At 29.9% G+C, this 23,202-nt stretch overlaps 3 protein-coding genes across 3 annotated transcripts; all 3 read left to right on the forward strand.

Annotated features, from left to right (window-relative positions):
• The first annotated feature begins 1,866 nt into the window (after positions 1-1,866).
• On the forward strand, positions 1,867-4,392 carry LOC137831661 (uncharacterized). The gene is made up of 6 exons (XM_068639425.1): positions 1,867-2,238; positions 3,094-3,172; positions 3,246-3,308; positions 3,684-3,728; positions 3,814-3,870; positions 3,957-4,392. The coding sequence occupies exons 1-6, from the start codon at positions 2,024-2,026 to the stop codon at positions 4,047-4,049; spliced, it is 552 nt and encodes a 183-aa protein (XP_068495526.1). The 5' UTR covers positions 1,867-2,023; the 3' UTR covers positions 4,050-4,392.
• Positions 4,393-9,224: 4,832 nt separating this feature from the next.
• On the forward strand, positions 9,225-11,347 carry LOC137831660 (uncharacterized). Its single transcript, XM_068639424.1, has 3 exons — positions 9,225-9,842; positions 10,587-10,825; positions 10,941-11,347. Exons 1-3 carry the CDS (start codon positions 9,378-9,380, stop codon positions 11,185-11,187), a joined length of 951 nt encoding a protein of 316 aa, XP_068495525.1. The 5' UTR covers positions 9,225-9,377; the 3' UTR covers positions 11,188-11,347.
• A 4,912-nt stretch (positions 11,348-16,259) lies between these two features.
• Positions 16,260-18,209, forward strand: LOC137831659 (uncharacterized). The gene is made up of 3 exons (XM_068639423.1): positions 16,260-16,852; positions 17,346-17,596; positions 17,751-18,209. The coding sequence occupies exons 1-3, from the start codon at positions 16,388-16,390 to the stop codon at positions 17,995-17,997; spliced, it is 963 nt and encodes a 320-aa protein (XP_068495524.1). The 5' UTR covers positions 16,260-16,387; the 3' UTR covers positions 17,998-18,209.
• The last annotated feature ends 4,993 nt before the right edge of the window (positions 18,210-23,202 follow it).

Here is a 23,202-nt window from a genome sequence, read left to right on the forward strand (position 1 = left end):
GCTTTTGGATTTGTTAGATGATATTATACTTAGTTTATATCTTTTAGTTTGAGGAAATGTTTGAGATTACATAATAATTTACAATTTCATTTGATGTGATAGTTATGTTTTTTTATATTTTATACGTTTTTATATGATATTGTTCAATATGACTAGTGATTTACTGTGTACAAGTTATTAAAGATGGTAAAATTTAGGAAACAAATTGAACAAAAAAAACTCAATAAAAAGGATGGTTTTAATTAAAATCGTAATTTATATCCAATATAAAGGATAATTATTGCCACAACAAACAATCATCTACGTGGATCGATAGACGACAATTAAAACTTTGTGAAATATTTTTTTTTTCTAATTGACATTTCCAACAATAGTTTGGCAAAAAAATGTCGTCTATATTCTTAAATAAACCATTTTTTTTTATTACAAATCATCATCTATATCAAAGAATATGGACAATATTTTAAATTATCGTTAAAATTTAATATTAAACTATTCGTTAGTTTAAATCTTACATGTCATCTTATTAAAATATGTCGATTTAATCCTATTATGTGATCAAACACTTTAAATTTATGTACTTTAAATTAGTATCTAATTTGTATTTTTATTTTTTATATATTATTTTTTTTTGTACTTATTGAGATATCTAATTTTTAATTTGCTTTATATATATATATTTTTTGCATATATACTTGCAAGAATGAAGTTGCATGATGTTGCATTGTGTAATCTGTTTTATTTATTAATATTATAATTGTTTCTTATTATAATCTTTTATTATTATAATTTTTTTTTATAAAATACCTGTGTCGTTCACGGGTACGGCTAGTATTGAATATTCACAAGTTTGCTCCAAATTTCAAATTTCACTGTGCACATGTTTGTTACTTGCCTTCTTCTATACGATTAAGGTCCTGCAAAATTGAACAAAGAAAAACGTTGACAAAAAATTGGTAAAACTTGTTGTTATCGCACACCAATATAGTTTCACATTGTTCAGGAGTCGAGGTCAGGGATATTTTATATACTTCCTTATCTTTCAACCCACTGAAACATTTTTTAAGGACAAAACCATGACGAAACACCGACTTTCAAAGCGGACAATACCTTGGATGCGGTGATTAACCTTAGTGATGCTATCTCTTGCACTTGAAGTCGAAACATTGACCCTTACCGTGGGACAGAAGAGGCTCCTTAACCCTTCAGTTAGGAGAATCCACTTTCTTTAGACCTCAATTAATAGACTTGTTTCCGAACACCAATATAGTCTCACCTAGACATTGACTTTTCTCACTGAGTCATGAGTCATGGGTTATGCTTAGAGATAACTACGTACATATAAAAAAAATTAAATTATTTTTAAAAAAAATTTGTGGTGTACCCAAGTGAAAAATATTATCGTGAAAGGAGATTACATTTGTATTATAAATAAATGTACTATAAAAATATATGTATTTAACACATTCTCATGTTTATTAAATGATTAGGAAAACATAATTTTAAATATTTTTTTTAAATATGTTTTATTAAAAAAGTTACACTATCATATTTATTTATTTTTTCTCATGAAAGAAAAGTGAATATTTAATATTCTCATCGCAATACAAATTAATCTATATTATAGCTATAAATTTTCACTGCATATTTTTTCATTTTTTATTTAAACAAAATATATTTATTTTAAATTATTGAATAACCTCTACTAGTATACAAATATGTTTTTTACATAAGTTACAAAGGTAATTATGTAAATTTACATATTAAATAAAATTTTGGTAGAGTTATTTCAAACTATAATGTCCAATAAAATGCACTCTCTATGTTGGCAGGTATTTTGTGAAGGAGAAATATGATTTAAAATAATTTTTTAAACAAAATTTTAACTCAGTACAAAAAAAAAATCTTAAATGACGATATAATTGACATCACGAAGTAACAGAGAAGTAAGAAGGGATCAACAACGAAAATTAAAACTTGTGAGCGGCTCAATCTAAAGCAAACCCTCGCTCGCAAGTTTTTTATGGCGGCGTCTTCTTCTTCTCTCTCTTCCGCCGACCACTCTTCTCCTCACCGTCGCCGGCGTCATCACCGCCACCGCCGAGACCGTGACAAGGACTCCCTCAAGATCCGAAAGAAGACCAAGTCTCAGTCCCGTGGAAAACGACGTCGTAGGCATCACCACCACTCTTCCAATTCCGATTCCCATTCCTCATCCTCCGTCTCCGATTACTCCAGGTTCCGCATCTAACCCTTGCAGAGCCGAACTGGACGCATTTCTTTTAATTATTTTATCTCATTGTTATTCTCATATATATATATGCTTTGTTCCGATGGCTGATTCAATACAATTACGAGACTCGCAGCTCTGATAGCTTTGAGTTCTCATATTCTTTAGGATATATGGATCTTAAATCTTGGCTAAAATAACCTAATCACAGAAATATGAATTCTAGTATATATTTCCAACCATTGTAATGGATTCACACAGTTGTTGTTGTAATTGAAGTAGTTTATTCAAATTTTCTCTCTGTCTTAGGGCTCGGAGATGATTATTACGCATAATTGATTTTTTGAATTGGGGAATGAGATGAATGTTCCTGTTCCAACATTAAGATCTCTCACTAATGAAATCCGTGTTGTTCCATTATATCATGTTATTATTTTTTGTGCGAGGAAGTTGCAAGTGATGTATAATGGGATTACAATTATAGCGGTCAGAAAGATTTTGATAACACTGGCCATTGACTATGCTTATGCTCTGTCTACTTTGCCTTGCATTCTTTTCCCTTTACAACCTCCTTTCTTCTCCACATAGCTGATTGTTTTACCTTCCTTCCTTCCTTCATTTTGTGTCCCCTTTGCTGTGGATTTGGAAACATGATGTCTGCATAATGTTTGTTGTTGATAAATTATGAGCCTTATACAAGACTCCAATCCTTTTGCCTTTTGCATATTGTATAAGAAGTATTCAGCGTGTTTGCTGTATTATTTATACATGTTATTAATTTCAAAGACTTGTAGCAATACAAGAGTAATGAACGGATTAATCTGGCTTTGTCATAACTCTTTTTGTTCTCCTTATCACCTCAGAAGTGAAAGTTCTTCCGACAGTGAGCATGAAACATCTCACCGTTCAAAGAGGCACAAAAGGAGTGACAGGCCAAAGAAGGTGAATTGTTAGTAATACAGTTATTATTAGATTTTAAAGTTGACCATTTACCTCACGTCTCTCCTTCATCCAGAATAAGGAAAAGGATCGAAGTAAAAGCCATCATCACAAGCGGCCGAAGCATAAAGTAAAAGAGGTAGGTCACTTTTTTATACTTGTTTAATTTCTATATGCATGATGTTCTTCATATTTAAAGTTTCTAACTCAAGTTAGTCGCCCTGTTTCTATCATCTTCTGCATCTTGAAAGCATTGATTTGACGTCATTAATCCTGAACCATTAATGCAAGGCATAAACAACAAATTATTAATTGTTTTTGTAAAGTTGGAAACCTTTTTCCAAACACATAAAGTTTTGTACATTCCAGTCTGAGATGCTCATGATACTTTCTGCCTATTTTATGTATTGGCTCTTTGAAATTGGAGCTGGGATCTGTGGTATGTTTGGGCGCTTGATCGACTTGATTGATGTTTCTTGGTGGGGTTTGTCCTGGCAATGGGAGCTTTATATAGAAGCAGCATGATGAGAGGAACAGCAGCCCTGTGCAGCTTTCCAAGGTTTGTATTGTAATCTATCTCAGACCTTCAGTGCATTTAAATGCTTCCATGGTTTCTAATTTCCTAGTGTTTTGTACTGGATCAGTTTTTAGGGCGTGACAAAAATGACGGTGTCCGTCGGAGTGCTGTATCTGGCAAGAAGGTAGGGATGTGTTATTTGATTGTACCTTTGATTTGATCCTGTTATTGGTAGTAGCAATCTTGATTTTTTATACACATTTTTTGTAGATTCTTCTGAAACTTGAAAAAACGAAGGAAGACAAAGTGGCTGAAAGCAAGAGAAATGAACTGCTGAACTTTTTAAACGCTAGTTTTGATTAGGCATTGAGAAGGTATGAATTTGATAGGGGGTACAACAAAATCTGCAAAGAACCAATTTTACTTATAGGGTGCATAAATTATTTTTACATTATAAGAACCAGCAGCCTTCCATTACCTCGGGGAAGGGGAGGGTATATCTTTATATTGTGCTTACTATTGGGATACATGTATGGTTCACGCTCAGATGAAGAGTTTTCGACCCAGCAGATTCCATACATGGTATCTTGAGATTGGACAATCATTGTGCTATTAGCCAGCACATTTTTTTTTCTTGAATTGTTTATTTGTTTTGGCACATGTGACTGAATTATTAAAATTCGTTCCCCTCTTAGTTTTTCCCCAATGTGTGTTCTTAAAATAGGTTTGGATCGAATAGAATCAACCTAAATATCCTAGGTTCAATTCTTTTTCATTGCCTTTTATTGATATATCATTTCTTAATAGCATTATGATTCCTTGTGGCATCCCTCGTCTTTGAATGGATCAAACTCTTTCATTTTTAATATCAACAACCTATCAAGGTTATCAAACCCTAGGGTTAACTCTTAAACCCTTATGAGTTTAAGAGTCCACTAAAGGGTCACGAGTTGACTCGTGAGTAAACTCGAAGTAGACTAGGTGAACTTGGTGCAAACTTGCGAGTTCGAGGTTGAGTCACTGAGTTACCTGGTTCTCATTGTTCACGTCACATTAGACTTTAAGTCTACGAGTTACGAGTCGGGTTTGCAGACGAGTCTGAGAGTCTAAATAGACTTTTGAGTCTCATAACCTTGCAACCTATTGTTATTTATCTTCAGTCAGGGAATTATCTTCCAAAAGGAGAGTCTAAATAGACTTTCGAGTCTCATAATCTTGCAACCTATTCTTGTTAATTATCTTTAGTCAGATAATTATCTTCCAAAAGGTTATACTAGTTTGTTTTTAAGGGGTTTTAGGAGTTGGAAAATTTTATAAGGGAGAGCAGTGAAACTTGTTAACATGAATTAATGCTTGAAAAAGTCACTTGTTATTCGCAAGGTTATCGACTTTGTTCAGGGAGATCAGTTGAAGAGCAGCCAATATAAACTATTGGGTTTGGTTCAAGTGAACAAGTCAAAGGATAGGATCGATGTACATGTTTGCTGCATATGGTTATGTATGTTTTTATTTTGAGTTTAGAGGTTTTATAAAAATAAATAATGATCAACATATCCAGTTAATAACTTTAATATGATGTTTTGTCTCTATTTTATAAATTATTAAATTAGATAATATTAGTTAAACTATCTTTTATGAACATTAACTTTGGATTGAGAGAATTGGTCTATTTGATTGATATGACATAAAAGAAAAATAAAATTAATTAGGTAATATTACAAGTTTACCAAAATATCTTTTATTTAATTTTTAATAATAATGAATATAAATTAAAGTTGAAAGATGATTAATTGTGAAGTTATTATTTTATAAAATTCGAAGTAATATTAAAAAGTTATTTAAATTTTATATTTAAATAATGAATTGTGTACAATTTTTTCGCATTAATTTAAAATAATTTAAAGTATAATAAACAAAATTTTCAAATGAAAATTAAAATGAAATATTTAACTATTGTATTTGAAATGCTTTTAAATTTAATTTCAAATCATTCAAATTTTATGTTGAAATTGTAACTTAATTTATTGAATTGGGCCAGGAGAATCATATTTGTACTTAAAAAATTGGAATGCAAATTACTCCTTTTTTATGTGATCATAGGCAGTACAATAAAAACACAAACACAACTGTCATATGCCTTTGTTCTTCTTTCACTCCTTCCCGAGGGGAGTAAAGCCGTTTCCACACCTTTTCTTTTCTTTTTTTTTCATATATGGGACAATCAATTAACTAAGTTATAACATCTTACACTGAAATCACGACTTATTTATTTTTTATAATTTTAAAAAATTATTTATATCTAACATGATTTTAAATTTCAATTTAAATTGTATCACTTTATCACAATTTATTTATTTTAATAATTTTAAAAAAATTATCCATTTGATAATTATCTTGTAAAATTACATCTCTTTAATAAAAAAATCGTAATTAAAGTAATGTATTTTATCAATATATTTTATATGTAAAGTAAATTAAAAAATAATGTCAAATATTAACCATATTCAATATTTATTTCTTAAATTTAAATAATAAATTAATATAATTTTATTTTTATATAAAGATATTTTTAAAATTAAAGATTTAAAAAAATTATTTTAAATATAATATATTAAGTAAATATTCTTAACATTTTTCTTTACCTTAATATTTATATATTTAAATATCAAATTTTATACTTGATTACCTTTCTTTAATTGTTTGATATTTTAAAATCTTTTTTAGTTTGTGATTCTTGTGTTTTTTCTTTTTATCTCGAAATCACAACTTAATTTAATATGAAATTTTTCATTAATATTTTTTTATCAATCTCATCTTCACCTATTGTGGAATTCATAGTAGTAATATAAGATTTTGATGCATGATTGAATATGATTCTTCCTCTACGTTATTTTTTTTACATTAAAATTCTTCAAAAGATATTCATTATCTTTTGATTTGATCATTTTTTATATCTTCATTTGCAATCAATTCTTCTTTCATCAAATCTTACACAACAAAGTTTTTGTCTTTTATATAAACTTTTTGTTGTTAACATATTTAATCAAAGTTTATTCTCAAAAAATACCTTGTAACATTCTCTAACAACAATTACCAATTTTAATTAAACTCACGAATATATAAGAAACTAAAATTAATTTGACACTTGAATAACATTTTAATTATAATTGTTCTTATACCTTTCAGAACAAGTTCTTATCCATCATAACATTTCCATTCTCAATTCTTACTTTAAAAATAATAATAATAATAACGTTTAGTTAGGTATCATGATATAATAAACAAAAATTAAGAAGAGGAGGTAAAACTGGAGTGATCTAAATATTTTATCATGTTATATGCTAAATTACATTCTCATTCCTCTAATTTTGTAAAATAAATATTTATCTTTCTTAAATATTTTTAATAAAATAATTATTATTTTAATCATTCCTTCTTATATTTTAATCAAATTACATTAATCTCTTATAAGTTTTGTTCCTGCCGGTTGACCAAATTGTTCTTCGTGTGTAGCTTCAAGTTGCGTATCAAGGACTTCTTCGTCTTCGTTCCAATCTTTACCCTTTGTCGCCGTGAATACCTGAAACAGAGAGACAAAAGGGCACCCTCACGGCCGTTTGCACTCCGACACTCAAGTCAGTACTGGCAGAAAATACCGTGCACCTTCGTATCAGAACACCGCAGATACCGTGTTCAGATGGTGCGTAACTGAATTGTAACTGTATTCTCTCTCGTTATCAAGTCACTCGTGCGTACAGTGTGTAAGCGTAAAATGACTCAAAACGTGTAAACGTCAAGTGACTAAAACGTACAGGAGTTTTTATACCTTTCCAGTGCTTCTGCCATGTGTCTCCTTCTGACTTAAGCGTAACTCTGTGTGGGAGGCCTTATGACGCTATAACCCAACCTAGGGAAATCCTAGCGTGTAAGTCTCCCTTCTCGAAGTGCAACTGGCACGGGATGATCCCTCAGGCGTCAACTCATACCCCCAATATCAGAGGGTTCATCCAGGTTGAGCGTACACTGCCCTCGCACGTCCCATGCATGCCGATCGCTGCTGGAACGAGGCTTTGTTGAGTCGTATCGGTTCCAGCGGTTCTCCAATGGTGGGACGTACTGCCGCTTCCCTACACCTTCATGCATGGTCTTGGCGATCTGGGCTTCTCTATACTGATAGCTGGGATGTGGCCTTCAAGCCACCTTTCTAACTCATCTTCCTCTTCGGGTGTCGAGGGCCGAGGACTCCTCGATCATCTTCCATGTGAGCCTAACGAGACTCTTTCCTAACCAACTGAACCCTCCGCGTGGACCCCTCCTCGGGGGTCCCATGTCTACTTTGGTCAACCGAGACCTGAACGGCACAAGTTTTTAATAAAAAGTCACTCATTTTTCTCATTTTACATAAAAATAATAAATTAATCAAATTTAATTAAAAAAATAAATTTTAAATTTTAAAATATAAAACTAAATTATTTTTGTAAACAAAAATTGAATAATTTTAAAAAATTGAATTCACGTCCTAAGAATTTCTTTAATAAAATCCATATTTGCATACTTTATGTTATGAATAAAATAACAGTACTTGTTATTTTTTTTATTTTCCAGAACATAATTATATTTATATTAAAATCATAGTAGTAATTTAATATAGTCTATGATTAATGAGAATGTGATTTAGTATAACATGATAACATTAATTTATTTATTTTTTCATGCTTAGAACTGGAGAATGTATTATTATTAATATTATTATTTATTATTATTATTATTATTATTATTAAAGGAATAAACAAAGTTGTTGTCACGTCTGTATAATACACATTATAAAGTTTTTAACAATTGTATTTTTTTCCAGATAATATATGATCAAATTATAAATGTTATTAGAAATTAATATATATGATCAAATTATAAATGTTATTAGAAATTAATATATATATATATATATATTAAAGAAAAAACACTAATTTGCAATATAATAATGATACAATAAATAAATTCTTTAATTATTTAATTTCAGGATCACCGTTTTATCAACAAATGCAATATTAATTAATTAATTATTTATTAATCATATGTTATCATTAGTATCAATTAAATAAAGAGAAAATAATAAATATTTGTATTAATAAAAGAAAGTTGAGAGTGATGAATGGATTAAATACATATTTAAAAATATTAAATATTTTGCAAATTTGTTTTGATAACATATTAAGAATTTCCTTTTTTGAAATTGTGGGTTAAGAAAAGAAGGTGGAGATGTATTTAAATTATTTTTGGTTTCAACACTAAATCATGTAAAATTACATTGAACTATCGAAATAAGCTTTAGTCGATTAAAGACTCATTTTATCCTAAAACGGTATTAATGTTCTGATCTTAATGGCTGAGATAGTATTAGTATCTTTAGCATCAATTACTACTAGGTATTGTTCACTTTAAAATTCACAACTTTTAAAAGCATTTATTAACTTTTGCCATGTGTCATGCATGCAATTTTTTTATTATTCTTTTGTTTTATAAATTGTCCCCCCTCACAACTTTTATTGTACATTTACTTGGATGACAGTTTCAGCATTTCATAGCAGTGAAATGAAGTGAGCGATTTTGGTGAAATACCAACCTATCCTCATTACAACTCCATCTTATAGAGTTAGCATCAAACACAGTCTCACAGCAAGAAGAGAAGAGATGGAATACATAGTACACAGAACAGTGGAAGTCAATGGCATCAAAATGCATGTTGCAGAGAAAGGAGAGGGTCCTGCCGTCTTGTTCCTCCATGGCTTCCCTGAACTATGGTACACCTGGCGCCACCAGATTCTTGATCTCAGCTCCCGAGGATATCACGCGGTTGCACCAGATCTACGAGGCTACGGTGACACAGAGGCACCAGCTTCCATGAGCAGCTACAGCTGCTTTGACATAGTGGGTGATCTGGTTGCGCTTATAGACCTTCTGGGTGTTGATCAAGTCTTCCTTGTGGCTCATGACTGGGGTGCCATCATAGGTTGGTACCTCTGCATGTTTCGCCCCGACAGAGTCAAGGCCTATGTCTGCCTCAGTGTGCCTTTCTGGCCCAGAAACCCAAAGGTGAAGCCCGTTGATGCCATGCGGGCCCTATACGGAGATGACTACTATATCTGCAGATTCCAGGTTCTTCTTCTCCTTTTATTCTATAAACTACAACACCAAATTAACTTAACCACATTTATTGCATATTTATTTCTGTTGTTATATGATAACACTGTTAATTTAAGCAACCAAACCAGACCTAAGCTTTTAATTGCAATTTATTCTACTTCTGCGCTGCTTATACTTGTGTTCATATTCTGTTGCCATTGCCAACCCTATGGATCTCATACTTAGACCTAATAAGGTTTTTTATTTTCATTTTTAATCTAAAATATTATAATATTATTATAAAGCTTGAATAGTATTCTCTACTGTGTGCGTGAATACTGTGTGCTTGCAGTGTGAACAAAACTTTTTCCTATTAATTACCAACTCTTGTTTTTCTCATAAAGTCATAACTTACATTGCCCTTTCTCACGGGTTTTCATGGCATAATTTTCCTTTTCTTTTGTAATGCATTTATATTCAAAGTTGTTTTTGGCCACATTTAAATTTACTTTTATTATCATACTTATAATTTTTTAAAGAAAAATAGTTTTTTTACAACTAGGCATTTAAAGTAATAGTTTATAATTATGATTTTCTCAATATAATTTTTAAATTATGCTATTTTAACAAAAATATATTTATCTTTTTAATTGTAATATAGTGTAAATTTGTTAATACATTAACACTTTTTAAAAAAATAATATTTGTCTTTTTTAATAAAAAATCATATTTTTTACAGCCCATAAAATCATATTATCTGGTTAATTAATATAACAGGAGGCAGGAAAGGCAGAAGGTGAGTTAGCCAAAAATAGCACTGAAGAGGTATTGAAAAAACTTCTGACAAATCGCACACCTGGGCCACCAATCTTGCAAAAAGAAGGAATGGGTTCAAATCTGAACACTTCAATGCCCCTTCCTTCTTGGCTTTCACTCCAAGATCTCAAGTACTATGCTTCCAAATTTGAAAAGACAGGCTTCACTGGAGGCCTCAACTACTACAGAAATATCAACTTGTAAGTTCTTATACAGACACCCACGTGATACATGCAACATGCAACATGCAACATGCAACATGCAGACACCAACCATGTGCTAAATCATTTTACTGTTTCTTGCATATTTTGATAGAAATTGGGAGCTCACAGCACCTTGGACTGGAGCACAGGTCAAAGTTCCAGTGAAGTTCATTACTGGTGATTTGGATTCAGTATACACTTCACTAGGGATGAAGAACTACATAGAGAGTGGTGCTTTCAAGAAAGATGTGCCAAATTTGGAGGAAGTTATTGTGCAGGAAGGAGTTGCTCATTTCAACAACCAAGAAGCTGCAGAAGATGTCAGCAATCACATTTATGATTTTATCAAGAACTTCTGATCTTTTCAACTTTTTTTAATTGTCGTGTGCTCGTTCTGTGTTTAGTCAAATAATCTGGTTCTCCTTTATGCTACTTAATTATCGTGTTTTCTATTTTTCTAATTACGTTTGTTTTTAAGTTATATTTCAATTAATATGAATGTGGTCGTGTAGACTGGAATCCTTGATCTCCTGAAGTCAAATTATTCATTTTGTTTTTGATTGATTATAATCAGATATCAAGAAGGCAAAGTAGTCATACTGGGAATTCTGTAAACACTGTTCTAGTGGTGGAAACTCTGATAAAAATTTATTAAAATAATCCGATCTTTGGTTTTGGTGTTATTAATTTTTCGACTTTCAAAGTAAAATGGGTGATAATTATTATGATAGTTTTTTATAGTAATTAAGCAATCGTATAATTATAATTTTAATACAACTTATTATTATGTCATTTGCTAATAAATTACCAACCAACATAATAATAAATACATCTTGCCTAGGACTCCAGAAAAAAAGTCTTTTTTTCTATGGTAATTTTATGTTTACCTTTCTATCTCTTTGGACGTTATTTGGTGTCTCTTACTGCGCATTTGGGTGCCATTTGTTTGTTGTCTTTGTTTGCGTCTTCAATATAGCTTCTGTTTGGTTGGGTTTTGTTTTTTTCCATCTTGAATAGAAGATATTGAGCATTACTAGCAACAAAAGGATGGGAAAACAATGCTCTACAAACAAATAGAAATAGAATGAGTAACATATCCTTCCAACAAGGTATAGAAAGATCGATAGTCAAAACCTGTTAAAATTTAACACAAAGAAGTCCAAAGAGTACAAGTAACAATAAAGATGTTACCTTTCCGACCTATGAAAAATATCCGGTTAAAAAAGTCAGTGGATTACACACTTTGATAGAGAAACATTGTGAAAGAATTCCCTAAATATAACTTAAATTAATTAGGATGCACAACAAAATAATAAAATAAAAATCAATTTTAGAGAAAAAAAGTAATTAGATAAAAAAATAATGAAATAAAAATCAATTTTAGAGAAAAAAGTAATTAGATAAAAAAATAATGAAATAAAAATCAATTTTAGAGACAAAAAGTAATTAGTTGCTATAGGGAATTTTAGAAATTAATTTTTTTTTGGTTTTTAAATTAATCATTATTATTATTAAGCAGGTTCTAAATTTATTATTGTACTTCCTCTTTAAATACAATAAGTATTTCTCCACACATATGTCAACTTCAACTTCATATATTAATAATGAAGTAGAAAACAAGGGAGAACCGTTACAAAGTAACAATGTAAAGAATTCATTTACATTTATCTTTCATAATATACTAAATTCATGTTTTTTTATTAAGTAAATTTCATTTATAATTTATGTTTGGTATGTAGAAGTATTTTTTTTATTTATAGTATCTTCCTTGTTTAATATCTCATTTTGACTACTAGAGATAAAATCAAATTATAATATATAAGTGTTGTGCAAATCTTATATATAAGCTTAAACCCTAAACCTACACGTCGTCACACAACACAATGACGCTGTGATTGGAGGAGATATTGTCGGAGGCTTGGTCGTAGAATAGGAGCCACAACGGTGGAAGGAGATGCTGTCGACGACAATGCAGGGGTTATAGCCTTAGGGGACGCTGCCACTTGACACCTCATATCTCTCAATCCCACCTCTTTCTGTCATGTAAACAACACTTGATGCCGTAAGATGCGACTTAACGGAAATGACCAATTTGGATACATTTTAAAAAACATAGAGACCAAATTGATTTTTTTAAAAACCACTATACTAAATTAAATATTAACCATAAATATAGGGACGAATAAGGTAATTATACCTAATTGTTTTCTAAAGTTCAAGGTTGCCTTTCCTTAAAGTTATCACTCTTGTTTTCGTCTTATTTCTCCTAACTATTGATCTTTCCAACTTTCAAAAACCTTTTACTCCTCTGTATATTCATCGAATAATTTTGATTACTATATGAATTCATCTCTAGATAAAATACACCTTTTTTTTATAGATTTCTTATTTGGTTGTGCAAATTTGATTCACTTAATAAATTATCTTTTCCAAACATCATGTTTTATGTTTCTTTAAATAAAGAGTAAATTAGATTTCACTCAGATAATTTGCAATTTAGCTTTGGAACTCTATTATTCTTGAATTTAACTGAGTAAAATTAAATTGGGATAACAAATTTGTTCTCGTAGTAATTCATGAAAATTCTTCTTATGTAACACTCCAAAAAATACATCTAATTATTACAATATAAGTTTTACCGATTTCTATACAAATTTAAAGTTTTTCAACATATTTCTATTACAAGATTATGATTTATAGAAATACAAATATTAACAATATAAGGTTCAAAACTACATCCTAAAACTCTCCAAACCCTCCGACATTTGTATGATCATCTGCTCGTGTATGTAGTACAGTCATCGCAGTTGACAACACAACAAAAAAAGCAAGGATAAGCTAATGAAAAGAAATTCTATAACATTTTTAATTCATGCAAAAAGAATCAATCAAACTAATCATTTATAAATATTTCTTTAAATATTGTCATATAAAATTTCAATACTAATTTCATCATTCATATATCCATTAAATACAATAGAAGATTTCATATATTTTATAAAAATAGATGTTACATGAGAATATTACATTATTTATTTATTAATTATTAAATAGATTGTCATAATTATACATTCTAATTTCATTTATATATGCTAAAATATACAATTTAAAAATAAAAAATATTAAAAATATAATAATAAAAAAATAATTACATATTATAATTGAACCTCCATGCAAAACAAGCGATATTTCGGTAGTGTAATTAACACGTATTTTTTTAATAATTAGAGATGAAAGCGATAAAACATTCCCACATTGATTAAAACTTGAATAAATTTAATTAGATTTTAATTTAAAAAATTAAACTTAAACTCCTGTAAAATCCAGAATAAATAAAAAAAACTCTTACAATCACTTTAAAATAAATAAATAAATCATATAAGCTTGGATGATATATACAGAAACTATACATTGGTGTTGCTGAATGATGCATGAATTAGTTTTAAGTAATAAAGAGAATAAAGGGAGGGAGAGAGAGAGAGAAAAAGGTAGTTTGTGTAAAAATACTCAAACAAATTGGAATTTGATTGAATATTTTATTTCTTCTATTCGATTAATTCTGTGAGAGTCGACAATTATTTTTTGTTTTAAAAAATGTGGGAAAAGTAATGGCAAAAGGTCACAAGTTGTCGTTTAACGAACCAGATTAAAACGCGAATCTTGTTTATTACTTTAAATTCCATATTCTTTAATATCATCTTTGTTTTGTGGTGTAAATGTAAAGTATGAAAAGAATGATAAAGTATATATTATGAAGACTTAGTCTGATTTGATAAAACAAAAAGATATAAAATTGGAACAAACGAATATATACAAGAAAAAAAAAACTATACTAAATACAAGAAAACCTAATATAAATTATTGATTCTCGTTAAACTAAATACTCTAGTTAAAAACCATCGTTCTACTAAAACAATTTGTTTACTCAATAAATTTGAGATAATTTTCATCATATAAAAAAATATCTAAAAGATAAAAATATCCATCCTTAGTCCACTGCCATTACCAATATCTTAAGGTAAAATTGTGGACCACAAAATAATAAACGATATGAAAAAGTAAGTCATGTATCATGTGTCAAAATAGAATAGACAATCAGTTTTTAGTAATAAAAATTTATAACAGTGACTTGTGACTAAATAAAAAAATGCTACAATACAGAGATACAAAGTACTTTTGGGTGTTAATATATCACACTTATTAAAATAAAATATACATTTTATCACTTAATATTGTGATTATTGTAAATTTTAAAATAAAGTTTTAGAGAAAAAAAATGAAATAACTGCATATAAAAATTAATTTAAAAATATATTTCTGTTAAGAGACGAACTTAATAATATTTTATATTAGACTCGGATCTCTATAGTTTGAAAGGAAACTGCTGGCAGAGTTCCAGATCTAACAATTAAATTTTATACAGAGTCAATAAACACATGTAGTATAATAAATAGTTTTAATACAAATGAGCACATCTATGTAAAATTTGATTGAAATATGTTTTATTAATATCCTCTTTCACTTGACATCACTTATGTGGTATTAATTGATATTGCAGATGTAACTCTATAATATAATATATGACTCAATATACACGCAAAATTAGTTATATGTGTATCTATAAATGGCTATTTACGCACACAAAATTAGTTATCCATGTGTAAGTGGTTACTTATGTGACGTTTATGCATGAAAAAAAAATCAATTATTTTTTAATAAGAACCATATATTACATCGGTTAGATAATTTAACCGGTGTAATAATCCTACCAGAACTACCCAGCCACAGGTTCCTTCACATGTACTAGCACATGCAAAACTGGTTACCCGTGTATCTGTAAGTTGTTACTTATGTGACGTTTATGACCACGCACTCTTCATGGACAAAAAATCATTTTTTTTAATAAAAATCATATATTACATCGGTAAGATGACTTAATTTTAATTGATGTAAAAATCATATATTACATCAATTAGATGACTGAACCAATGTAATAATCCCACCAGAACTGGTTACCCAGCCACATGTTCCTCCACATATACTGTCACATGCAAAACTGGTTACCCGTGTGTCTGTAAGTGGTTACTTATGTGACGTTTATGACTCACTAACTCTTTATGAAAAAAAAATCATTTTTTTTAGTATGAGTCATATATTACATGGGTCAGATGACTTAACCTAACCGATGTAATACGAGTCATTTTAAGTAAAAAAAAATATTACACCGATTATTTCTAAGAATAGATGTACTATATTTTTTTATCCTATTTTTAGGTTAGCGTTTCTATCACATCATTGCTACGTTTGCCACGTTAAATATATATTACTCTCATAAGTTTTGATTATATATAAAGATGAAACTAGTAATGCATAAGGCTACCACTATTTAGTCGATATGAAAGCACTTATAATATAGACATAAAGTTAACTCTTTAATGTAATTTAATAGAAGATTTAACTACATGCAGCCGCCTGCAATCCGGAAAGTGATCGGTTTGGATTGTCCTATCTATTTAAAAGGGCACAGAGGGCTCTTACAGTATTCACACCAGAGAAGAGATGGAAGGCGTGGAACACAGGACAGTGGAAGTGAATGGCATCAAAATGCATGTAGCAGAGAAAGGAGAGGGTCCTGTCGTCTTGTTCCTCCATGGCTTCCCCGAGCTCTGGTACTCCTGGCGCCACCAGATTCTGGCTCTCAGCGCCCTCGGGTACCGCGCCGTGGCTCCTGATCTGCGTGGCTACGGAGACACCGATGCCCCGGCTTCGGTGAGCAGCTACACCATCTTGCACCTCGTGGCTGACGTCGTGGCACTCATTGACTCACTTGGTGTGGATCAAGTCTTCCTCGTTGCCCATGATTGGGGAGCCCTAGTAGGATGGTACACATGTTTATTTCGACCTGATAGAATCAAGGCCTATGTTTGCCTCAGCGTCCCTTTCATGCCCAGAAACCCAAAAGTGAAGCCCGTTGATGCCATGCGTGCCCTTTATGGGGATGACTACTACATCTGCAGATTCCAGGTGCTTCCTCTGCCTTCTTCATTTATAGCCCCTAATATTGCCTCTTATGTTTCTTATTCCTATTCCTATTTATGGCTTTTTCTCTACTCCAAAGTACAAAAGTTAGATGGAGTTACTTAATTGCTGTTGGGGCTCATCTACTTTTACCTATCTCAATTTCTATGTCAAATTGAATTTCTTTACCTGATTTTACTCAAACATACATACATCTATTTCTTGCTTCCTGCGGAGTTTTAGTTTTAGCTTCAACATCCGATTTGTTTTTTCTTTGTAATTGTCTCCCAAGGTTCCAAATTATGGATCCTGTCCCATTTAATTCAGACAATAGACAACAAAAAGAAAATGGATACAGAGCAAAATTTGGGATGGTTTAATCAAAATGGTTAAAGTTGGTTAGCGATAGAGTTCAAGAAACAGTTTTGTAGATTATGACATTGAAAGAATGGTGATCTTATATTTTGGTGGTTGTTATGGTACCTAATTCGTGTGGCAGGAACCAGGCAAGATGGAAACTCTGTATGACAATAATATCGAAGAAGCAATCAAGAACATGCTTACAAGTAGGAGACCAGGACCACCAATCCTCCCCAAAGAAGGAGCGGGTTCCAATCCCCTTGCTTCAGGGTCCCTTCCATCAAGGCCTCTTCCATCTTGGCTCTCACAGGAAGATCTGACTTACTATGCTTCTAAATTTGGCAAGACAGGCTTAACTGGTGGCCTCAACTACTATAGAAATCTCAACCTGTAAGTTCCTATGGCTGCTTTTTCCTACATATGTTGATGCATGTTCCAAAGTGGAAGATACACTGTCCATGGATAACAATGAAATTTAGGCTTTCCATGTCTATGGCTTTTATTGGTTCAAACAGTATTCTATTAATCTGTGTTACGTTTACAGCAATTGGGAGCTCACAGCAGCATGGACTGGAGTTCAAGTCAAAGTTCCTGTGAAGTTCATTACAGGTGATTTGGATATAGTTTACACCTCACTGGGGACCAAAGACTACATAGAGAGTGGTGCTTTCAAGAGAGATGTGCCATTTTTGGAGGAAGTGGTTGTGCAGGAAGGGGTTGCTCACTTCAACAACCAAGAAGCTGCAGAGGATGTCAGCAATCACATTTATAATTTTATCAAGAACTTCTGATATTATCACCTTAGTGAATTCTCTCGCTGCTGACTTTGAGTTCAGTTAAATCATTTGTTCACAATTGATCTATGTTACTTACTGGTTTAACTGAGTTCAGATGAATAATTTGGTCACCATTGTTCTATGTTACTCACTGGTTTATTTTGTATAATCATGATTGTGCCATTACAGAAACATGTTTTCGTTAGAATAATATTTGCAGTTTGCAACATTGGTCGCCTTTGTTTTTGCCGCATGATTTATGGGTGTAGTGTCTGCTACTGGTTGTAGTTATCTAAGTAGTCGTATTGAATTTTGAATAATTTATTAATATTAATTTATAGGATAATATATAATAATTTTGTATTTAACATTTTATCTTATCTATTTATATTTATAATTATTGTCACACATAATTTAAATTATATTATTTACTAGAATATTAAAATTAAATACTTACTAATTTTCATAATTTATAAATAAATTAAATTAAAAATTAATTTTAAATAAAGTGTATAATTTAATACAGAAAGTTCATTATTTTAATATTATTATATTTTTATTCTATTATATCATATTTTATTAGCGTTATTATGTCTCATGTTAAATGTTACTCTTGTAATGTATCATTCATATAGAAAAAATGTTTATTTTTTTTTTATAAACAAAAGTCTTACTATTAGTAGTGAAAAGAATATAGAACAAAGCTGCCTCAATAAATAACTTAGAAAAGTTAAAAGAAAAAGTACCAATCTCAAGTTGTGCACAGAACAAGTATAAAGAACCAATTACAATGAGTCGGGAAAAGCACAACAAAGGGTCAAAATAAAACCACTTTTGATATAGTTCCACCAAAGTTTTTTCCAGAAGATATAAAAAGGGAAATTAGAGGTTATAAAATTATTTAAATTTTATTTTTCAACCATACTTAAATTGAATTAATATCTAATTCTTTGTAAGTTTAGGAATTGAAAAACAGGTAAGGAGAAGTTTTCTTTCTTTTATTGTCAAGTTGAATACAGTTACATGTTAATTAATGGATTGGATGTTATGAGCAACAAAATAATTGACTATTTTCATACATAATTAATTGTTTTATACTTCCAAAACTTAGTTGAGTTAATAATGTATAAATAATCAATTTCTTAAGAAATAATTGATTATCTTAAATATAAAATAAATTATTCTAAACAACAATTAATTATTTTGATTAAATCAAATGATCAATTATATTAAGAAATTACCAATTATAAATGCAGCAAAAAAAGTTAAAAGTCTCTTTCTTCTTAAAATAATTGATTGTCTAATCGGTTAGAGTAAACATATTTAAACTGAGTGACTTTTTTCTGGTGATTTTAGTATATATTCGTATATGTATTTTGGATTTATGTTTAATATGATGAGTAAATTTTGATCCTAATATAATATGTACAAGGTCGTGTGATAAATCTTTAACAACAATTAAAAAATTAAATATTTTATAGATAATACTTATGAATTCTATTTTTAGGTATTAAAAAAAAATCTAATACGTGAGACATGATAAGTTTGTCTTGAACTTACTTAACCCATAATTTCTCTTAAACATACCTTAGTACCAATTTTCTCTCACGTCATACTCAGTAACATCGCATTCTTCATTTACTTTATAAATTATAAATTTATTGGATGATGTCATGTCAAAAAATTCACTAAATCTATTTAGAAACCAAATCACTGTAGGTAGAAAAGCGTGATCAACCAATTGTATTGAATTCAAACTTAAATTGATAACTTGTTTATAGTTCAAATAAAATAAAGAAGCAACCACTACCTAGTAATAGCTAGACTTGTGAAATTGATAAATAAGTTATAACTCACTTCTAATTTTTTTTATTAAGGTTTTTTTTATTGCTGTACTAAACAAATGAGTTTAAAAAGGCTAAACTTCAACATTAAGTAATATTAAGGTTAATTTTATGCAAAAATGCATTTTAGGATGTTTAATTCAATAGGTGTAAGTCACGCCTTTATCAGGTGTTGGGGGACATTTGGGTTGGTATTGTAAGTGAAATCTGGAATCACAGGAATAAGGTTGTGTTCGAGAATGGGCGGGTGGACTTAATGGAGGTTTTTATTGTGGTACAAAGGAAGACTTGGTCTTGGGTCACAGTAAAAGAAAAATTGGTCGTTTTCTCCTACTCAAATTGGTGTTTGAAACCTCTTTGTTGTATGAGATATTTGAAAGACTGATTTTTTGTGTTATTTAACTAACGAATTTACCCAGAATTGGTAGTAGTGGTGTATTTTGTGTAGGTTTCAATGGTTACTCCTATTCGGCGAGGTTGGATTGGGGTTTGTGGCCTTGGGTTGCGCTTGGAAGGTGTTTTGAGTTGTGCACAGGTCTATCTGGCTATGATTACTTCTTGCAGGTCTCTGGAAGGATTTCTCTAGTTATGTATGGGTTTGTTGGTATTGGCACTTGGGTTCTTGGTGGTCTTGAGCTTGCTGCAAAGACTCTGTTTGTTGTTGGGTGTGTGTCCTGTATTAAGGGTGTGATCTATTTGGTATACTTGTTCCTCTTGTAGGATCGGTGTGTTGAGTTTTATCACTTGGTTTGATACATTTGCCTGCTGACAAAGATTCTGTTTAGTTGTGGGGTGCATGTCCTATTTTGAGAGTGTGATCTCTTGATAGGTTGATGTAATATTATTTGTTGGACTCCTACATCTCGAACTGGTTTTTTTATGGTTTGTTTGTAGTGTATTATTTGTTGGAGCCTGTGTTGGTAGGGTGTTAAGAAACTTGTTTTAGTGTTTTGTATAAGGGTTGAGACACTTCTGAAGTGTCTCATTTTATTTTATTTATTTATTGCTGATAAAAAGAAAAAAAAAGTAATATTAAGATCAAAGTAGGTTTATGCAACGTAACACTTCAATTAATTTTTAAATATTTTTTAAAATATTTTAAATTTAAATTGATCTTTAAAAAGTTTATTTATTATTATTTTTTTTATACATTCAAATAATGGAATTGTTTTATGAAATGTTACCGAAGAAAAATGAATGAAAATAGGAAATTACCAATTTAAATATAAAAATAAAAAAGTTAGAAAATATCTATCTATATAACATAAAATATTATACAATATGAATGGAAACTTATTACAAATTTTAATTAATCTAACTAATTAGACGTATTCAATAACGATTTAATAAGTCTGATAATATTTAATATTTTAAAAAAATTATAATTAAAATAATATAGAAATAGATACAAAAATATAAAAAAGGCCCCGTACAAAATTAAATAAGTTATAGTCTAACAAATTTGAATTAAAATATCTATATAACAAATAAAATTTTGTATTGAATAAATTAACCTCTTCTTTATTTTCCATTTATATTAATAAGTACTTTCAAGTTATTTTCCTCCCTTTCATAGCCAAAAATTTCGTGTGGACGGAACGGAAGATTCCTGATCTTGTCGATTGACACGTGAAACATGATTGCACATGCAAAGAACTTACGTGTCATTTGAAGAAGAAAAAAAATAACGAAGAATCCAAGGTTCATATGAACTTAATCTTTTTCCTACATTATGATATCTTCTGAAAACAGTAGCCACCATTCATATTTTTTGTTTGTTTTTGTTGTAAGTTTTAACCATCTTTATTTTAATCAAAATTTTATTAATTATTTTAGTTTATAAATGGTGAATATTGAACATCGTTTTGTACAAATTGAAGAATTCGGTTTCAAAATTAAAACTCTACTACGATTATTTTCTTTTCATTTATTAATTATCTATAGGTAGACAAAAAGTTTAATATTTATTTTAAAATATAATAATTATAGATACATTTAACCAATTTTTCAATAAATATAAATTAGTTACAACGGTTTATATATCTAGAGGCTCATAAAAAGTATTATCAAAAGGTTATTTATAAAAGTGATGTAAAAATAAAATGTAGGGGACATCAGTGTTAATTTTGATCATGTAAAAATGTGATGTGCTTGATCAACTATTTTTTAGAACATTTTATCTTTACATCTTTATCTTCATATCTAAGTCGAGGCATTATTGGTTCACAATTTGACTATTGGTTCATGAGATCCTGAATAGAACTCAACGAGTTATTATGCAATGTAGCTATGTATCTTACGACAAAAGTGGGACAATTGAAAATCTGACATATCTTTTCAATATCTTTCATGTATTTCCAGTGGGCCACATAATCAAATCTTCCGCATCAATATTAATGCACCATGATATACACATTTCCGATTAATGGACAAAATACATTTACAATTGACACAAATATTTAAGATCGTGACTACTTCATTTTTCAATTCATCTCAAATTTGAAGGTTTATTATTTTCTTATAAATAATATTTAAAAATAAATATAATTGTGTACTAATAAAAAAAATTCATTAATAACGATTAAAAAAAGTTATATAAAGACGATTTTCGAATTAATGTTGTTATAAATCAACTGTTTATAACAATACTATTAGAACTATCATTATAAAACCACATTAACAACACATGTTATAAACTATCATTATTATACCAAATAATGAATTTTTTTAAAAAAAGCACTTATAACGACGTTCTAATTGGGAATCGTCATTATAAATGTTTTTTAAAGACGATTTTAAACTGAAACCGTCGTTATAAGTATTTTTTTAAAAATATTTTTATTATTATATATATATACTATAATCCTGCATGAGTGATAAGTGTCTAATTTCAGTAATATTTCATATTAAAATATAGGCACTTACGAGGATTTATTGCTAATTTACATATAAAATAATTCCTAATTTATGAATTTATACCTTTTTACATTTTTTATGATCTTTATTTGAATAAGAGTATTTTATTCCCAAATTTGGTGTTAATTGCAGATTTCTAAGGAAGATTGGAGATTTGGATTAAAGATGAATGATTTGAGCTAAAAAGATAAAGATAGAAGGTCCCAGAATGGAAAAGATGCAAAGAAAGATTGGGCCTTTTTTATGTTTTATCATTTAGCCCATTAGCGCGACACAATAAACAACCTAACCCTAGAAAACTAGGATAAATAGAGGGCTAGAGGCTCAACCTTAGGGTGCCAGATTGAGAGGAAAATACCATAGAGTGAATTGTAACCCAATTGGGAGAATGGAAGGTGATAGAAGTATGCGTGGCTAATTCTACCCTTTGGGATTGAGAGTAATCTGCTTAAACTCTTAT

Source organism: Phaseolus vulgaris, chromosome 6, assembly GCF_000499845.2.
Source record: "Phaseolus vulgaris cultivar G19833 chromosome 6, P. vulgaris v2.0, whole genome shotgun sequence".
Classification (NCBI taxonomy): Eukaryota; Viridiplantae; Streptophyta; class Magnoliopsida; order Fabales; family Fabaceae; genus Phaseolus; species Phaseolus vulgaris.

Bases quoted from the DNA above. Each gene is read 5' to 3' on its own strand.
- LOC137831659 (XM_068639423.1), top strand. From the start codon at position 16,388: ATGGAAGGCGTGGAACACAGGACAGTGGAAGTGAATGGCATCAAAATG. The intron at 16,853-17,345 runs GTGCTTCCTCTG...TTCGTGTGGCAG, and splicing joins ACTACATCTGCAGATTCCAG to GAACCAGGCAAGATGGAAAC. The intron at 17,597-17,750 runs GTAAGTTCCTAT...TTACGTTTACAG, and splicing joins TACTATAGAAATCTCAACCT to CAATTGGGAGCTCACAGCAG.
- LOC137831661 (XM_068639425.1), top strand. From the start codon at position 2,024: ATGGCGGCGTCTTCTTCTTCTCTCTCTTCCGCCGACCACTCTTCTCCT. The intron at 3,309-3,683 runs GTAGGTCACTTT...AGCTTTATATAG, and splicing joins CGAAGCATAAAGTAAAAGAG to AAGCAGCATGATGAGAGGAA. The intron at 3,729-3,813 runs GTTTGTATTGTA...GTACTGGATCAG, and splicing joins GCCCTGTGCAGCTTTCCAAG to TTTTTAGGGCGTGACAAAAA.
- LOC137831660 (XM_068639424.1), top strand. From the start codon at position 9,378: ATGGAATACATAGTACACAGAACAGTGGAAGTCAATGGCATCAAAATG. The intron at 9,843-10,586 runs GTTCTTCTTCTC...TTAATATAACAG, and splicing joins ACTATATCTGCAGATTCCAG to GAGGCAGGAAAGGCAGAAGG. The intron at 10,826-10,940 runs GTAAGTTCTTAT...ATATTTTGATAG, and splicing joins TACTACAGAAATATCAACTT to AAATTGGGAGCTCACAGCAC.